The sequence below is a fragment of the Triticum aestivum genome, chromosome 1A, assembly GCF_018294505.1.
Source record: "Triticum aestivum cultivar Chinese Spring chromosome 1A, IWGSC CS RefSeq v2.1, whole genome shotgun sequence".
Taxonomy (NCBI): Eukaryota; Viridiplantae; Streptophyta; class Magnoliopsida; order Poales; family Poaceae; genus Triticum; species Triticum aestivum.
Window position 1 is genome coordinate 406652347 of NC_057794.1, and position 18935 is coordinate 406671281.

Here is an 18935-nt window from a genome sequence, read left to right on the forward strand (position 1 = left end):
GTGCTTTCGTCGTCGCCGCCATTGCTTAGGTCTACCAGATCGAGGGAGAGAGAGAGGAGACAGAGTGAGCGGGAGTGAACCGGCTCGGGTCGTCTTGACCCAGTCGGAACGGTTGCGCCCTGATGGCCGTTAGCACACGCGCCGTCTGCTAGAACCCACGTGGACCCGACGGGTGGGCTAGAGATGTCATAACCGCACTTAAATTTTAACCATTCGGTCACTTAGGTTTTTTGGAATAACCAATCAAATTTGTGGTAGCATTTTGTGAAATTAAGAAAAATGATAGTTTTTCATAATCTTAACCTTTAATGTGGTAGTTTTTTGCTATTTATTCCTCACTTCTCCATCGTGCCGTCTTCTATTCACCAAATTAACAGTGCGTTTTTGCACAAGCCACAGAAACCAAATGTAACATTTTTGTACCAGAAATCTCATGTACACATAGTATTCCACCATTTAAGTGTGTATTTCCCTAAATAAAATACAAAAACCGTCGTCTTAGCCCGGCTCATGTGTGGCCAGGCAGACCTCGAGTTTCCACAAAAGCTAGCACGTACTAATTTCTCTGCTATATATATACATGAAAGGATCGCAAACAAAGGTGTGGTCACCGATCCCTGTTGGCCCACGGGGACCTCCGCCGCTGGCCGTCAGTATCAAATAACTGACCAGCTGAACGATGTCGGTGGGTATACATCGCAGAACCCAGATGTTATAATTACTTCTGAACGACCAACCGAGTGACTGATGCGGCATTGGTGCAGAGTTGGTCGACGACGCCTTTGGTGCACGCCGTGAGCTCCCCCTGCGGCACCCCCTCGCACGACCGCTGGCACAGCGTCACCACCGACTGCGCGCCGTCGATCAGCACGCTCGCCTCGTCGAAGGAGCCCGCGGTCATCTTCTCCGATGCTTGGCCCAGGAACTTCGCGGCCGACTGGTACCTGCCAACGGCCAGAGCAAACACGTCGCATGCAGAGATTACTACCTTGGATTAGTAATGGCTAGCTCTTCATCTTTGGTAAGGGTACTACCTCTCGGCGCAGTCCTCGACGCAGCGCTGGAGCTCCGGGCTCATGTTCTTGAGGTCTTCGGAGTCGAAGAGCCGTTGCAGGTGCGCCGCCGTCTCCGTCGCGTTCGACCCCGCCGCCATCACGGCCGCCTGGGCGAGCCCGGGCGTGTCCACCGGCGTCTTCTGGGCCGCCGGGCTCGACGACAGCAGCTGCACGCACAGCGCCTCCTGCTCGCCGGCGCTCTGGCACGTCTCCTGGAGGGTGGCCGGCGGCACGGCGACGGCGGAAGCGGCCACAAGGCACAAGGCGGCTGCGAAGGTGATCATGGACGAGGACGCCATTGGCGCGTAGGTATGGAAAATGTTGTTACTATTATCAGACGAGAGGCGTGAGCAGGGTATTTATCCTTGCGAGGTTTTTGCTAATTTTAGAATGGTTGCTTGTCGTTCAGCAACGGCAATTACAGGGTGTAAATGTGCTCGCTTTCGATGGCTGTGCTTGTTTTAAGGTGAAGAAGAAATGGATTGAATCACGTTCTTCTTAAAATATAAAGAATGACGTGTGGGCCAGCTAGCTTGGGGGTCCCATGGTAAGTAGGCAGTGAGTATGTTTTGAGCCAAAAGGAAATTTAGCTCACGCCCACCCACGCCTTTTATTTGATTTTAAAGTTTATACCATTTTTATCTTTTGAACCAAATGCTTGATTTATGTCCCATTTGGATTGTGATGTTCAAAAATCAATCTTAGACACATTTAAAAAAAATCCAAATTGTGAAACTATAATGAAACTAAATTATCATTTTGACTCATTTCATTCGAATTTTTATGTTCTACTAATTTATCATGTTTTCCTTGTTTCTTACAAGTTCATTTCTATTATATATTTCTTCGAAATAAGTTTTCATATTATTTGGTTTAATTTTTCTCAGGGTTTCGCCTCGGTTCCAAAAATGCATTCTTTTAAAACATTTCTGTTGTAGTTTTATATGTATATGTCATCCTAATTTTACATGTTTTCAATGTTGTTTTGTGCGTGTATGTGAGCATTTTTGATAGTACCGTATTAAAAAAATGTTTACACACTTCTACGTGTTTCCATAATAATTTATTCTAGGTTTCATTACTGCTTCATTTCAGATTTCATATAATTTCTAATGTTGTTTTCCAACTTGAATTTGAACTTTTCAAAACGTGTTTAAATGTCATGAACACTAATAAGTAAACGGGTTGTAAATTGTATCGTTGTGTAAAAGATAGTGTTACACAGTTTAGAATCAACCTAAAGGCATGTGTCAATAGATCCAGGGTGAAAGAATAGAATAGATTGAGTACCATAACTGTCTGCCCCAAAACGGTGGATGGGTCACAGCAAAAGAACAGAGAAAATAAGGAAAATGGACTGAATATTCCAGTATGGTATAGGGATGCGTGAGCATGTGGCAAACTTTGATTGGCTACGAGGACTGGTAGAAACCGATTCCTAGAAAAAAATCACATTCGCGATCTCTAGCATTAACGTAGTACATCCTTTGCGTATATTGAGTCTCTTGGTCTAACGATTTGTTCATACAGTCAGAAAAGAGCGCCATTACAATTTAGTTTTGGAATATATAGGAATAAAAACACATATTGACATAAAAGATTATTAGTAGTAAAATGCACATGCAAATTGAAGTTAGAATTAGCTGTTTTTTAAGAACATGCATGATTACCTTTGATCTGTTGCGGATGTAGATAGTCCGTGTCTTTTTTCAAAGGTGACACCAGGTGAGGATGCTAATTGAAATGTGATTTTTGCAAGATTTTGTCGTCGTAAAGAGGTCAAGTTTCCTGGACCATAATCGCACAGTTTTTAGAGAGAAAACAATCGTAGGAAGATAGGTCAGGGCTAAGGTCTTACTTGTAGCCGTATACTTACACTTGATATTTCATCTAAATATTTAACATGGTCTTGGTAGACACCGCTACTATGTGTTGTCAATGTTTATATATGGGGAATGCATCTTAATAACGTCGTAACTGATTAACAACCTGCATCATGATTCTATTATCCAACCAAGGCCCTTACCATCGTGTGGGGTTACCTCGATTATGAAGGATGTCTTCAAACCAAATCATTGGGTGTTTAACGACTACACGTCACATTTTGGTTTCAGCTACCATATTCATCCTTATCGTCACCAAACTTTGGCATAGGCTTGCACTCATCCCAGCACTTTATGTCCACCTTGATTGATCTTCAGGATCCCGGTTAACTGAAGTGCCTAAGTATGAGAAACAAACAATAGACAAATCTATTGTGATACATAATGTCTAATACACAGCTTTATTCTTGTAAACTTTGTTTGGCCTCAAAGCGCAGAGTTTTGTAGAACAACAGTGAATTTCCAATGGATGACCTAAGGTTTATCAATACTTGGAGGTGTAGGGTAAAATTGGTCTCTCTCAAACAACCCTGCAATCAAATAAAAGTGGTCCCTTGTGTCCCAACACACCCAACACAGTTGTTAATTGTATAGATGCACTATATTGGCAAAGAGATGATGCTATATGTGTAATATATATGGATAGTAGAAATAGCCATTTTGTAATCCGAACAAATACTGACAATTAAGTAACTAGTAATAAAGGTAAATAAGAATGGTGTTTTAATGCTTGGAAGCAAGGCCAAGGGTTCATACTTTCACTAATGTCAACTATCTATATCATTAACATAGTTAAACATCATGATATGCCCTCAAAAAGTGTATCAAGGAATGTACTCCAAAATTTTCCACTTTTATTGTAGAAAGTAGGATGAAATCTCTTAGGTACGCTAGATATCAAACCACTTCAAAGTCTTCTTTCCAATCTTAATCTATTCAACCACCTCAATGTGCCATGAAAAGTCCCAGAAATTATTCAATGACAACACCTTATGATACTATCGTTCTACCTTTTATGCATAGACTACGCCAAATGTCAATACATGTATCTGCAAGTTATACTAGGCATGCATCATGTAATCTCAAATCCAAAATATTTAATCTTACATGAAGACTAGTGTTGGTCAAGCCAAATAATTCCTACTTTTCATGGTAGTGGTCCAAGATCACATTGAGTAGGCATGTCGATACTATCCAAAGGGGGAGAATATTGCGATGAGTTTCTTTCTCCATGCGTTTAAAGATCAAACTCCAAAGACCTCAGTACCCTTGATTGTCCTCCCTATATCTACCTATGCTTTCACACTTCGGAGCATCCGAACTATTCAAGTCAGAATCATTGAACAATTCACCATATATAGTTATTGCATAAACCCTATCCATTTGGAGCATCCAAGCATTCCACTCCGAATCACTGCAGTGTATGGCAAACCTTCTATTGTGATGCTAGAATTCTCAAGCCATCTAGTAGGAATCTTCGAAGCAACAACAAAGAGTGTCCATTGCTGAAGGGATCCTTCGAAGCCTCTGGATGCTCTTTGGTTGGATCGTCCGAGTCATTTGAAAGTTCCTCTTCTATTCACTCCGAGCTTCTGGGGTGTGGAATCAAGTTGGCAATAGTTAGATTTCAGGTTCCTCCTATTTATATCCCCACCTGTCCCACCAGTTCATTCGAAACAAACTCCACTCCCATTATATGTTTTGAGAGAGAACTCCACCCCCGTATGCTGATTTCAATGGGCTTTCTACACCAACCATCCAAGCCAGTCCATTGAGATCTAACCTCCTCTTGCTTCCCACTCCAACTTCTCTAATACAAAAGCCAAATCTTGAGAGAGTTTGAGTGTTCAGGAGATTATCTTTTGGATCACCCGAGCAAGGGCTTCGTCACCAAGCAACCTATCTAGTTACTTTGGAGGGTGTGCGCCTCCTAGATCAGATAGGTGATTGGACATCTCAAGTTTGTGAAGAAGTCAAGAAGTTTGTAAAGGGCTGGGAGATCACCTATCCATGAAGATCTATGATACGTCTCCAACGTATCTATAATTTTTTATTGCTCCATGCTATATCTACTGTTTTGGACTATATTGGGCTTTATTTTCCACTTTTATATTATTTTTGGGACTAACCTATTAACCGGAGGCCCAGCCCAGAATTGTTGGTTTTTTGCCTATTTCAGTGTTTCGGAGAAACAGAATATCAAACGGAGTCCAGACGGAATGAAACCTTCGGGAACGCGATTTTCTCATCAGATAAGACCCAGGAGACTTGGACCCTCCGTCAAGAAAGCCACGAGGCGGCCACGAGGGTGGAGGGCGCCCCCCCTAGGGCGCGCCCCCTGCCTCGTGGGCCCCTCGAAGCTCCACCGACGTACTCCTTCCTCCTATATATATATATATATATATATATATATATATATATATATATATATCCATGTACCCCCAAACGATCAGATACGGAGCCAAAAACCTAATTCCACCGCCGCAACTTTCTGTATCCACGAGATCCCATCTTGGGGCCTGTTCCGGAGCTCTGCCGAAGGGGCATCGATCACGGAGGGCTTCTACATCATCATCCAAGCCTCTCCGATAAAGTGTGAGTAGTTTACTTCAGACCTACGGGTCCATAGTTATTAGCTAGATGGCTTCTTCTCTCTTTTTGGATCTCAATACAAAGTTCTCCCCCTCTCTTGTGGAGATCTATTCGATGTAATCTTCTTTTGCGGTGTGTTTGTTGAGACCGATGAATTGTGGGTTTATGATCAAGTTTATCTAAGAACAATATTTGAATCTTCTCTGAATTCTTTTATGTATGATCGGTTATCTTTGCAAGTCTCTTCGAATTATCAGTTTGGTTTGGCCTACTAGATTGGTTGTTCTTGCCATGGGAGAAGTGCTTAGCTTTGGGTTCGATCTTGTGGTGTCCTTTCCCAGTGACAGAAGGGGCAGCAAGGCACGTATTGTATCGTTGCCATCGACAATAACAAGATGGGGTTTTTATCATATTGCATGAAACTATCCCTCTATATCATGTCATCTTGCTTAAGGCATTACTCTATTTTTAACTTAATACTCTAGATGCATGCTGGATAGCGGTCGATGAGTGGAGTAATAGTAGTAGATGCAAGCAGGAGTTGGTCTACTTGTCTCGGATGTGATGCCTATATACATGATCATACCTAGATATTCTCATAACTATGCTCAATTCTTTCAATTGCTCAATAGTAATTTGTTCACCCACCGTAGAATACTTATGCTCTTGAGAGAAGCCACTAGTGAAACCTATGGCCCCCGGGTCTTTTTCTCATCATATCAATCTCCATCACTTTATTATTGCTTTGCTTTTACTTTGCTTTTACTTTTTACTTTGCATCTCTATACCAAAAATACCAAGAATATTATTTATCATCTCTATCAGATCTCACTTTTATAAGTGACCATGAAGGGATTGACAACCCCTAAGCGCGTTGGTTGCGTTGAGCTATTGTTTTTGTGTAGGTATAAGGGACTCATGCGTAGCCTCCTACTGGATTGATACCTTGGTTCTCAAAAACTGAGGAAAATACTTACGCTACTTTGCTGCATCATCCTCTCCTCTTCGGGGAAATCCAACGCAGTGCTCAAGAGGTAGCAAGAAGAATTTCTGGCGCCGTTGCTGGGGAGTCTGCGCAAAAGTCAACATACCAAGTACCCATCACAATCCCTATCTCCCGCATTACATTATTTGCCATTTGCCTCTCGTTTTCCTCTCCCCCCAATTCACCCTTGCCGTTTTATTCGCCCTCTCTCTCTATCCTCCCTCTCTTTCTCTACTTGCCTCTTTTTGCCCGTTTGCCTTTTTGTTTGCTTGTGTGTTAGTTTTGTTGTTTGTCGCGATGGCTCTTCCTAGATTCGGTGATCTTCACCTTAAAAGGTTAGAGGAGATCGAAAACAGCGTCAGGAAGTTTATGATTTTTCAATTTGAGCATAATAATTTCTTTAGAAATGAGCTTAAGGAACAAATAGGTTTTATGAGTTATATGAATAAAGAGCTTGATGATATGTCTAAAGAATTTGATGGTATAAGATCCCAAATTGCTCGTCTTGAAAAATTAACTGCTGAAATTTCGGATATGCAAGCTACCTTAGTCAATAAGATGGCCGCTAAACTGGATTCCTATGAAAATAATGATGAAGATCTAAAAGTTATTGATGTGTCCCCTATTAAATCTTTGTTTTGCAATATGAATCTTGATAATGATGGGACTGAATATGATCCACCTTTACCTGGAAGGTGTTCCAAGAATTTTGAATCTTTTGATCTTGATGTTAAATTTGATAAAAGTGGGATTGAGGAAATTAAAACCCTAGATGTTGCTAAACCCACTATTATGGATTTCAAGGAATTTAACTATGAAAATTGCTCTTTGATTGATTGTATTTCCTTGTTGCAATCCGTGCTAAATTCTCCTCACGCTTATAGTCAAAATAAAGCGTTTACTAAACATATCGTTGATGCCTTGATGCAATCTTATGAAGAAAAACTTGAATTGGAAGTTTCTATCCCTAGAAAACTTTATGATGAGTGGGAGCCTACTATTAAAATTAAAATTAAAAATCATGAGGTTTATGCTTTGTGTGATTTGGGTGCTAGTGTCTCTACTATTCCCAAAACTTTGTGTGATTTGCTAGATTTCCGTAATTTTGATGATTGCTCTCTAAACTTGCATCTTGCGGATTCCACTATTAAGAAACCTATGGTAAGAATTAATGATGTTTTTATTGTTGCAAATAGGAATTATGTGCCCGTAGATTTTATCGTTCTTGATATAGATTGCAATCCTTCTTGCCCTATTATTCTCGGTAGACCTTTTCTTAGAACGGTTGGTGCAATTATTGATATGAAGGAAGGAAATATTAGATTTCAATTTCCATTAAAAAAGGGCATGGAACACTTCCCTAGAAAGAAAATAAAATTACCATATGAATCTATCATGAGAGCCACTTATGGATTGCCTACCAAAGATGGCAATACCTAGTTTGTTATGCCTAGCTAGGGGCGTTAAACGATAGCGCTTGTTGGGAGGCAACCCAATTTTATTTTTATTCCTTGCTTTCTGCTCATGTTTAATAATAAATAAATTATTTAGCCTCTGTTTTTGGTTGTGTTTTTTGTGTTTAATTAGTGTTTGTGCCAAGTAGAACCGTTGGGAAGACTTGGGGGAAGTCTTGTTGAACTTGCTGTAAAAAACAGAAACTTTAGCGCTCACGAGAACTGCTGTCATTTGTATTTGGAGAGTGCTATTTAGTTATTTTTTTTGCAGATGATTAATAGATAAATTCCTCACGTCCAGAAATTTATTTTAGAATTTTTGGGGTTCCATATCTTGCGCTAGCTACAGATTACTACAGATTGTTCTGTTTTTGACAGATTCTGTTTTTCGTGTGTTGTTTGCTTATTTTGATGAATCTATGGCTAGTAAAATAGTTTATAATCCATAGAGAAGTTGGAATACAGTAGGTATAACACCCATATAAATAAAGAATGAGTTCACTACAGTACCTTGAAGTGGTCCTTTTTTTCTTTCGCTAACGGAGCTCACGAGTTTTCTACTTTAAGTTTTATGTTGTGAAGTTTTCAAGTTTTGGGTAAAGATTTGATGGATTATGGAACAAGGAGTGGCAAGATCCTAAGCTTGGGGATGCCCATGGCACCCCCAAGATAATCTAAGGACACCTAAAAGCCAAAGCTTGGGGATGCCCCGGAAGGCATCCCCTCTTTCGTCTACTTCTATCGGTAACTTTACTTGGAGCTATATTTTTATTCACCACATGATATGTGTTTTGCTTGGAGCGTCTTTTATGATTTGAGTCTTTGCTTGTTAGTCTACCACAATCATCCTTGCTGTACACACCTTTTGAGAGAGCCATACATAATTTTGAATTTGATAGAATACTCTATGTGCTTCACTTATATCTTTTGAGCTCTATAGTTTTATTCTAGTGCTTCACTTATATCTTTTGAGTTATATAATTTTGCTCTAGTGCTTTACTTAAATCTTTTAGAGCACGGTGGTGGATTTTTTTATATAAACTATTGATCTCTCATGCTTCACTTATATTATTTTGAGAGTCTTAATAGCATGGTAAATTGCTTAATAATAATATGCTTGGTATTCTAGATTTGTAAAACTTTCTTTTGAGTGCATTGAATACTAAGAAAAAATTGATGCTTGATAATTGTCTTGAGATATGAGGATGGTGATATTAGAGTCATGCTAGTTGAGTAGTTGTGAATTTGAGAAATGCTTGTGTTAAAGTTTGTGATTCCCGTAGCAAGAACGTATGGTGAACCATTATGTGATGAAGTCGGAGCATAATTTATTTATTGATTGTCTTCCTTATGAGTGGCGGTCGGGGACGAGCGATGGTCTTTTCCTACCAATCTATCCCCCTAGGAGCATGCGCGTAATACTTTGCTTTGATAACTTCTAGATTTTTGCAATAAGTATATGAATTCTTTATGACTAATGTTGAGTCCATGGATTATACGCACTTTCCTTCCTTCCACCATTGCTAGCCTCTCTAATACCGCGCACTTTTCGCCGGTATCATACACCCACCAAATACCTTCCTCAAAACAGATACCATACCTATCTATCATGGCATTTCCATAGCCATTCCGAGATATATTTCCATGCAACTTTCCACCGTTCCATTCATTATGACACACTCCATCATTGTCATATTGCTAGCATGATCATGTAGTTGACATTGTATTTGTGGCAAAGCCACCATTCATAATTCTTTCATACATGTCACTCTTGATTCATTGCATATCCCGGTACACCGCCGGAGGCATTCATATAGAGTCATATTTTGTTCTAAGTATCGAGTTGTAATTGTTGAGTTGTAAGAAAAATAAAAGTGTGATGATCATCATTTTTAGAGCATTGTCCCAAGTGAGGAAAGGATGATGGAGACTATGATTCCCCCACAAGTCAGAATGAGACTCCGGACGGAAGAAGAAAAAGAGGCCACAAAAAAGGCCCAAACAAAAAAATGAGAGAAAAAGAGATAAGGGACAATGTTACTATCCTTTTACCACACTTATGCTTCAAAATAGCACCATGATCTTCATGATAGAGAGTCTCTCATTATGTCACTTTCATATACTAGTGGGAATTTTTCATTATAGAACTTGGCTTGTATATTTCAATGATGGGCTTCCTCAAAATGCCCTAGGTCTTCGTGAGCAAGCGAGTTGGATGCACACCCACTTAGTTTCTTTTGTTGAGCTTTTATATACTTATAGCTCTAGTGCATCCATTGCATGGCAATCCCTACTCACTCACATTGATATCTATTGATGGGCATCTCCATAGTCCGTTAATACGCCTAGTTGATGTGAGACTATCTTCCCCTCTTTTTGTCTTCTCCACAACCACCATTTTATTCCACATATAGTGCTATATCCATGGCTCACGCTCATGTATTGCGTGAAGATCGAAAAAGTTTTGAAAATGTCAAAAGTATGAAACAATTGCTTGGCTTGTCATCGGGGTTGTGCATGATTTAAATACTTTGTGTGGTGAAGATAGAGCATAGCGAGACTATATGATCTTGTAGGGATAGCTTCCTTTGGCCATGTTATTTTGAGAAGACATAATTGTTTTGTTAGTATGCTTGAAGTATTATTATTTTTATGTCAACATGAACTTTTGTCTTGAATCTTTTGAATCTGAATATTCATACCACAATTTAAGAAGATTTACATTGAAATTATGCCAAGTAGCACTCCGCATCAAAAATTATGTTTTTATCATTTACCTACTCGAGGACGAGCAGGAATTAAGCTTGGGGATGCTTGATACGTCTCCAACGTATCTATATTTTTTGATTGCTCCATGCTATATTATCTACTATTTTGGACTATATTGGGCTTTATTTTCCACTTTTATATTATTTTTGGGACTAACCTATTAACCGGAGGCCCAGCCCAGAATTGCTGTTTTTTGCCTATTTCAGTGTTTTGGAGAAACAGAATATCAAACGGAGTCCAAACGGAATGAAACCTTCGGGGACGCGATTTTCTCATCAGATAAGACCCAGGAGACTTGGACCCTCCGTCAAGAAAGCCACGAGGGTGGAGGGCGCCCCCCCTAGGGCGCGCCCCCTGCCTCGTGGGCCCCTCGAAACTCCATCGACGTACTCCTTCCTCCTATATATATCCACGTACCCCCAAACGATCATATACGGAGCCAAAAACCTAATTCCACCGCTGCAACTTTCTGTATCCACGAGATCCCATCTTGGGGCGTGTTCCGGGGCTCCGCCGGAGGGGGTATCGATCACGGAGGGCTTCTACATCATCATCCAAGCCTCTTCGATAAAGTGTGAGTGGTTTACTTCAGACCTACGGGTCCATAGTTAGTAGCTAGATGGCTTCTTCTCTCTTTTTGGATCTCAATACAATGTTCTTCCCCTCTCTCGTGGAGATCTATTCGATGTAATCTTCTTTTTGCGGTGTGTTTGTTGAGACCGATGAATTGTGGGTTTATGATCAAGTCTATCTATGAATAATATTTGAATCTTCTCTGAATTCTTTTATGTATGATTGGTTATCTTTGCAAGTCTCTTCGAATTATCAGTTTGGTTTGGCCTACTAGATTGGTTGTTCTTGCCATGGAAGAAGTGCTTAGCTTTGGCTTCGATCTTGTGGTGTCCTTTTCCAATGACAGAAGGGGTAGCAAGGCACGTATTGTATCATTGCCATCGAGGATAACAAGATGGGGTTTTTATCATATTGCATGAAACTCACTACAACGGGAACCCCCTTTTAGCAACGCATCGTTGTGTTGCCTAATGTCCATATATGTGTTGCTAAGGTCTACACCAACGCATTCGTATCCGTTGCTGTTGGTGGCGTTGGAAGGGTCTACAACAACACATATAGTTGCGTTGGTAATCAGCATGTAAAAGCGTTGCACGATAGCAACATATATATCTACAGCAAAACAACACTTTGTATACATTGCTGATTACCCTACACAAACCAATTTTCACATTACAAACCAGTGCAGCACGTCCATGCATCTGTGCAGAGCTTGAACAATTACTGACATTTTATATATTACGAACAACAAAGTAAAGAGCAGCAATCCACTAAACAGAAAGATTTTATATATTTAATCAAATCGGTTTGCATTACATGGAACACAATCTGATAAAGATATTACATGATCTCCTATTTATTAACCATGAAACTGGCATTGTATAACGTAAATGTAAAACTATCTTGTAGTAGCCCCATTCTCGACCTTTCTATCAACAACTTAGCCATGCATCATCTTCGTCTCCATCGTCCTTCATGTTGGATGACAAGCTTCTCTATGAACTTCCTGCGAATGCCTTCTATGACATTGTTATAGGATGAATTACCGCCACCCTGCCCATGGTTCGGTACTAGAACTGACTGGCAATGCTCCACTGCAACAGATTAAATAAACAAAATGAAAATTCAGCATGAGGAGATGGAAGCCGCATGTAATGCTTAAATATTCTAGGATTGATCATTTATCGAAGGAAAGCTCACATCAGTTCAATGTATTGTAATAATGCTTAAATATTCTAGGATTGATCATTTATCGAAGGAAAGCTCACATCAGTTCAATGTATTGTAATGACCAAGAAAAATTCTTGTCGTTCCTTATTCCTAGCAGATGCTTGATTTAATTGTAACAAGAATGTATAACTGTGAACTAGGCATGCCACTCTGTTAGCACTCTTAAATTTTTTACCTCAATCTTTTTCTTTTCTTTTGCCATATGTCGCAAGCCAAAATTACATTAGGACCATATATCTAATATATAGAAATGCATGTCATAATGAACATGGTCCCTCTTAGTACAAAAAGAGAATTCTCATCCTAAGATCAAAGATTACTCACGTTAAGGCATCTTGATGACAGTATACACAAATATTGTAAATTGTATACTGCGATTGGGTAATTGCAACTTTAACATAGCCACACACACTGTTATTTTTTTTGTCCAGCCAACTAAATAAAGAAGAGTAACTTCAATTAACCTCAGAAAAAGAATACTTGAACTAAGATAATGGAAACTAATTGTGTCATATAACTTACATTCAGGTGTGCATTTCGTCCCACAAAGCTGCTGCAGACCAACAAAAATCCCTTTGGAAACATCCTATATGGGTAGTTGGGAATATAGTTAGTGGAGATAATTTAACAAACTTGATTTCTGTGTATTTTGTCACCAGTTCCTCCAGGAAAGTCTAAAGCAACCCATATTCTGGTATCCTGCGATAAGTTCAGCAGAAGTGTCAGATAATGAACTCTCAAGGTAGAATTTCTATCTAAAGTGTTTCCTGTATTATAAGCACCTTTCAAAAAAGGTTAAATCGGAAATGCAAAATGGAGCTTGAACTCTAGGTAGCTCTTTATCTGAAACATCCATGTGCAAAAGGATTGTTGAAATCACCATATTTGAGGGGCTAGTGTTTATCTTGTGTGGCATTGTAGCTTTTCATCTCTTAACTTTCTATCTAGAAATCTTTACCAGTAATCTATATTTTGTATGATATTTGTTTCTACCTTTCAATGAACTTTTTCTTCTAAGTTTACAGTTCAACATCGAACTCACTACCTATAGGGCAATACTCTGAGCAATAAAAATAAATAGTTCATAATTTTTGACGTGACGAGTTTCGTTTTAAGAACTATATATATCAGGAAATAACTAATCTTTTTTTTGCAGGGGAGGAAATAACTAATCTGGTGTTCTTGTAAATCTTGAACTATGGCCTGCTATCTTACTTATATTAACATTGTAACTGTTCGCAATGTTCACATTACATTTAAGTTCTATATGATTTAGATAAAAAAATAAGCTAAACATCCCCCACAACAAAAAAGTAGCCATATTTTCATATATAATGAAGGGAATTATAAAGTTTTGCCTGCCGCTTGAGCAGACAATTCTTTATTTATTAGGAAAAACTGGTCCAGAGTCTAAAATAGATGCCATACAGTATAAGAAATAAGATCAGGGTTGCAACATATTGGGTTTCAGTCAAAAAACATATTGGGTTCTATACAGATCAGTCTAAACGGACTAACTTGACTCATCCTCATATCCCGACAAACTGTTCTCAGATGGAGTATATTGAAGCATGTACATTAGCATATTGAAGTATGGTTTGAAAGAACATGGAAAAGCATTAACACTACTATGTAGTGAACGCTCCACGAAAGTTTCAAGCACAAATACCTTGCATTGATGCATTGGCGGGAATTAAAGCATTACTCTGGTCCTCTGCAAGAACACGTCTTTGACAGCAAGCTAGAGGCCAACACCTGTAACTACACCGGACTAATCATACTCAGCCCTTCCTTTAACCTAGCACCAAGTGTTTCCTCCCCACCCACGTGTGCCTCGCCGTCGATTGTACTCACTCCCAGTACAACGGACACCCTTTCCCCTCTAGGCGAATTGCTTCCAGCAGACAACACGCCACCAGTGATCTAATATTCTGATACTAGCACTTTAAATCATCCGCCTCTCCACTTGAAAACACCGTGGGCAGATCATTACCTGAAAGATATAGCCATCTCATCGGTTATGTTTTCTAGGGGACTAATGAAAAACGCCAAGCCACATAAAAAATAATCATACATTGAAATTAATTAACAAGGGAAAACGGTGTGCGCTGTACATATAATGAACATTGCTGTATATATATTATATAATAAGATGCATAGACATGAACGATGCATACACACCGTGTTTCGTATTGTCATGGTTTCAATTAGAGTCATACATGGTGGCAGCACTACATGAGAAGGATAGAGGTACACAAGTAAGCGCTCAGTGATACAATCTCAAAGGAAGGAAGGGAAAGAGACAAACCGTGTGATGTTAGGCATCCTCTGATTTACGGAGTGTAGTGACATTGATGCCGGTGCAAGCCAGCGCCCGCGGCGGTGGATCGGGATGAGCAGTCAAGGTAGAGTGGATTGTCATCACGATGGCCGGCAAAGAATCCGCCCTGGCCTGCCACAGAAAGAACCAAATAGTGTAAGAGAAGAGCGGGTCAGAGGAGGAGTGGCTTGCTGAACCGTGAGCGGCGTCGGAGTCGAGATTGCTGAGGCGGAGCAGCACCACCAAGGCCGAGCCGGGAGCGGCGCGTGCGGAGACGTGGCGCGGGGCAGTAGGTCGACAAACCAGAGGAGGCGCGGGGCAGTAGATCGACAAGACAGAGGAGGCGCGGGGCGTTGGTGACCTGTGGTTAACTAGGGTTGCGGCGGGCCGCATGTGGGCGCGGAGGAAGTCGCCATGGCCAGGGATCGGGGAAGGGTAGTGAGGGGTAGCTGCTCCTGTGAGCAGCGGCGCAGCAAGCGCCGGAGCTAGGCAGAATCACTGGTGGCGGCGGCGGCGGCGTTGTGGTCACGGAGAGAATAGATTTGGCTTGGCCGCGTACTCCTTGATGGAGGAGGCAGAGGTAATGTGTAGATTTTTTTTTCTGTGAATAATGTGAGGACCTCGATAACTGCCGAACGTTCGGTCTGCAAGAGCCCCAGATTGAACGATTCGTTCGGTCCCGTGGAAGGCATCGACCGAACGCATGCGTTCGGGACGAGAATCACCCAGCCTGAACACCCTACCTCAGGGGCCTAGAGGCCTTTTTGTTGTGAAAAAATAGCCCAGATTGTGCCAATTTTTACTGTGACCAAAAAAACCACTATTGGATGTGACTAAATAAAGGCTAGATTTTTTCATGAAATAAAAAAAGTCACAAAATGCTGCAAAAATAAAAAAGTATGAATGAACCATGAGAACTCTTCCGCTATAATATGAATGAACCAAAAAGATCTTATTTGCAAAGATGTCAAAATGTATGAATTTGCCATGGCAATTTTTGTTGTTTACCAATCAAAAACATGGCAAATGTGCAGTGTGGATGCATATGAACTTGCCATCATTGAAAAAGTCAAAAAAAGAGTCATGATAGATAGAAAAATGGAAAACAAGATACTACTAAAAGAATCCCAATGGTTTCAAAGCAAAAATTGCAATCATCTTTATAAACAAATTTTGCATCTGTACCATGATGGAAAGAAAAAAATATGCAATGGCACAAAAAGGAAAAAATCATGGCAGTTTGCATCTGTACCATACTTTCAAGAAAATATGGATTAAAATTTTGTGTGCTATTTTTACTATATAAATTTGCTGAAGCACAAAACAAAAAATGCACCATCTATTGTTTAGTAATAATTGCCGTGTTTTCTAAGTATTTTTTCCATGGCAAAATAAAAGTAAAACTTGCCATGCTGCATAGAAGTATGTTTGCCATGAGTGACAAAAATTAAAATTGCCATGTAAATTAAATTAAAAAAATTATGGGAAATAAAAGGTAAATTTGCCATGGCAATAAAAAGGTTAATTTTGCCATGGTGTAGACAAATTAATAATTGGCACGCAAAAATAAAAGTAAAATCTGCCATGTTAATAAAGATCAAATGAATAGTAAATCTTGCCATGGCAATAAAAGTTAAAATTTGCCGTGGGAATTTAGGTAAATTTGCCATGTTAATAAAGGTAAATTAACCATAGCAAATAAAAAGTAAAATTTGCCAGGGCAATAAAAGTTAAATATTGCCATGGGGATTTAGGTAAATTTGTCATATTAATGAAGGTATATTATCCATGGCAAATAAATAGTAAAACTTGCCATGGCAATAATAGTTTGATATTGCCATCGGGATTTAGGTAAATTCGCCATGTTAATAAAAGTCAAATAAATAGTAAAAACTTGCCATGGCAAATAAACTTAGATATTGCCATGGGGATTTAGGTAAATTTGCCATGTTAATAAAAGGTAAATTTGCCATGGCAAATAAATAGTAACTTGCCATGGCAATAAAAGTTAAAAAATTGCCATGGGGATTTAGGATAGCCATGTTAATAAAGGTAAAATAATTAGCAAAACTTGCCATGGTAATATTTGCTATTTTGTGTTGTTTTTGACAATTTAAAGAATTACAACGACAATTTCAAAAAATCAAAAGTTGCCATGGCAAGAAAGCAATTAATTTGCCATGATCCGAGAACTAAATTTGCCATGATACGATAACTATATTTGCCATATTCCAGGAAGCAAGTTTGTTATGATGTGTTAACTAAATTTGCCATGATCAATTAACTAAATGTTTGATGCTTACATGGCAAAAAGTATAAGATTTGTTTCCATGGTCTACCAAAAAAAATGCCATGGTAGAAAACAGTAAAAATGCGCCATGATCCAAAAATCAAAAGTTGCCATGGCAAAAAAATAATGAATTTTCATGATACGAGAACTAAAATTTGCAATGATTCGATAAGTATATTTGCCATCTTCCAGGAAAATTTAAGAAAAGTTTTACAGTGAGAGGGCAAATTTAAGAAAAAATGTATAGTGAGACATGGCGATTTTGGAGGCAAAAAATGTACGTCGGAGTTGTAGTTGACAAGATGAAAACTATGTCTATTCTCGAGGAATATCTTGCTAAATAAGATGTCAAATATATGTCTAATACAATGGTAACTATTTTAAGCAGAACCTCGGGTACACACCAAACTAAACTAACTTCAGTACATAGCTAAGCTAACTACTTTATCACAACTTGACTCAGAAATCAGCTAGGAAAAAATACAACAGAATTTTGAGACATGCAAAGTGAATTAGAATCTGATGGTAACGTTCAGGCTGCTTCAAAATTTGAGGAATCCACATATCAGTGCAAACAGGAGGAAGTAGTGTAAGGTACACAGATTACTGAATAGTTGCCCATGTGTTATTGATGATGGTTACAAACCAAAAGAAACGCCATAATTCTCTGAAGAATAACCTCTTCTTCTGTCCAGTAAAGCAACACTCACAATTTAGTCTTAATAAGCATGATTTATGCAGGTTTCCGTGTAAGGATAGCGTTAGCAGAGTAGAGGCAACAGTATATGCATACCTTCGTAGGACCCTACAAGGCCATGGTGGTTGTCTTCCCCATGCGCGCCGTCCTTGCGCAAGGTCACCAGAGCCACCCCACGCCGTTGGATCCTACAAATCCGGCGTCGATTCGCCGGACGAAGAGACCAGCGGACGGCGGCGACCAAGGGCCACATCCACCGGAGTCTAGCGGGCCTCCGCCCGCTTCCTCGCACTCCAGACGCAACCACGCAGCTGCATCCGCGTCGTGCCCCAGCCACCGAGTGCTCGCGCCGCACCACCTCCGTCTGAGCCATATCCTCAGGCGCCCCGTCGGCGTCCACGACGAACTCCCACGGCGTCGGAGCCCCGCTGATCTGCGCTGGCCTGGGAGTCGCCGCCTCCCCTCGCTTCTGAAGGAAATATGCATTATTTTATTTCCTTATATCATGATAAATATTTATTATTCATGCTAGAATTGTATTATCCGAAAACATAATACTTGTGTGAATACATAAACAAACTAAACGTTACTAGTATGCCTCTACTTGACTACCTCTACTTGACTAGCTAATTAATCAAAGATGGTTATGTTTCCTAACCATAGACATGTGTTGTCATTTGATTAACGAGATCACATTATTAGAAGAATAATGTGATTGACATGACCCATTCCATTAGCTTAGCACCCGATCGTTTAGTATGTTGCTATTGCTTTCTTCATAACTTATACATGTTCCTATGATTATGAGATTATGCAACTCCCGTTTGCCGGAGGAACACTTTGTGTGCTACCAAACATCACAACGTAACTGGGTGATTATAAAGGTGCTCTACAGGTGTCTCCAAAGGTACATGTTGGGTTGACGTATTTCGATATTATGATTTGTCACTCCGATTGTCGGAGAGGTATCTCTGGACCCTCTCGGTAATGCACATCACCTAAGCCTTGCAAGCAATGCAACTAATGAGTTAGTTGCGAGATGATGTATTACGGAACGAGTAAAGAGACTTGCCGGCAACGAGATTGA

The 18935-nt window shown here is 39.9% G+C and overlaps 1 protein-coding gene and 1 long non-coding RNA gene across 4 annotated transcripts; both read right to left on the reverse strand.

Annotated features, from left to right (window-relative positions):
- Positions 1–398: 398 nt before the first annotated feature.
- Positions 399–1401, reverse strand: LOC123139205 (cell wall / vacuolar inhibitor of fructosidase 2). Its single transcript, XM_044559034.1, has 2 exons — positions 1035–1401; positions 399–944 (listed from the first exon to the last, which is right to left on the reverse strand). Exons 1-2 carry the CDS (start codon positions 1352–1354, stop codon positions 719–721), a joined length of 546 nt encoding a protein of 181 aa, XP_044414969.1. The 5' UTR covers positions 1355–1401; the 3' UTR covers positions 399–718.
- A 10681-nt stretch (positions 1402–12082) lies between these two features.
- LOC123139295 (uncharacterized) lies at positions 12083–15450 on the reverse strand. Of its 3 annotated transcripts, none has more exons than XR_006469539.1 (5): positions 14850–15450; positions 14211–14534; positions 13064–13240; positions 12866–12976; positions 12083–12405 (listed from the first exon to the last, which is right to left on the reverse strand). It is a non-coding gene; the product is annotated as an uncharacterized lncRNA (long non-coding RNA). The 3 variants fall into 3 exon arrangements; XR_006469566.1 differs by lacking the exon at positions 12866–12976 and having other exon boundaries at positions 14850–14993; positions 15102–15446; XR_006469532.1 differs by lacking the exon at positions 12866–12976 and having other exon boundaries at positions 14850–15443.
- Positions 15451–18935: the final 3485 nt, after the last annotated feature.

What these genes read in the sequence shown, in the direction of transcription:
- LOC123139205 (XM_044559034.1), bottom strand. Translation starts at nt 1,354, where the DNA reads ATGGCGTCCTCGTCCATGATCACCTTCGCAGCCGCCTTGTGCCTTGTG. An exon ending in GTCGAGGACTGCGCCGAGAG is followed by an intron (nt 945 to 1,034) that starts GTAGTACCCTTA and finishes GGCCGTTGGCAG; the next exon opens with GTACCAGTCGGCCGCGAAGT.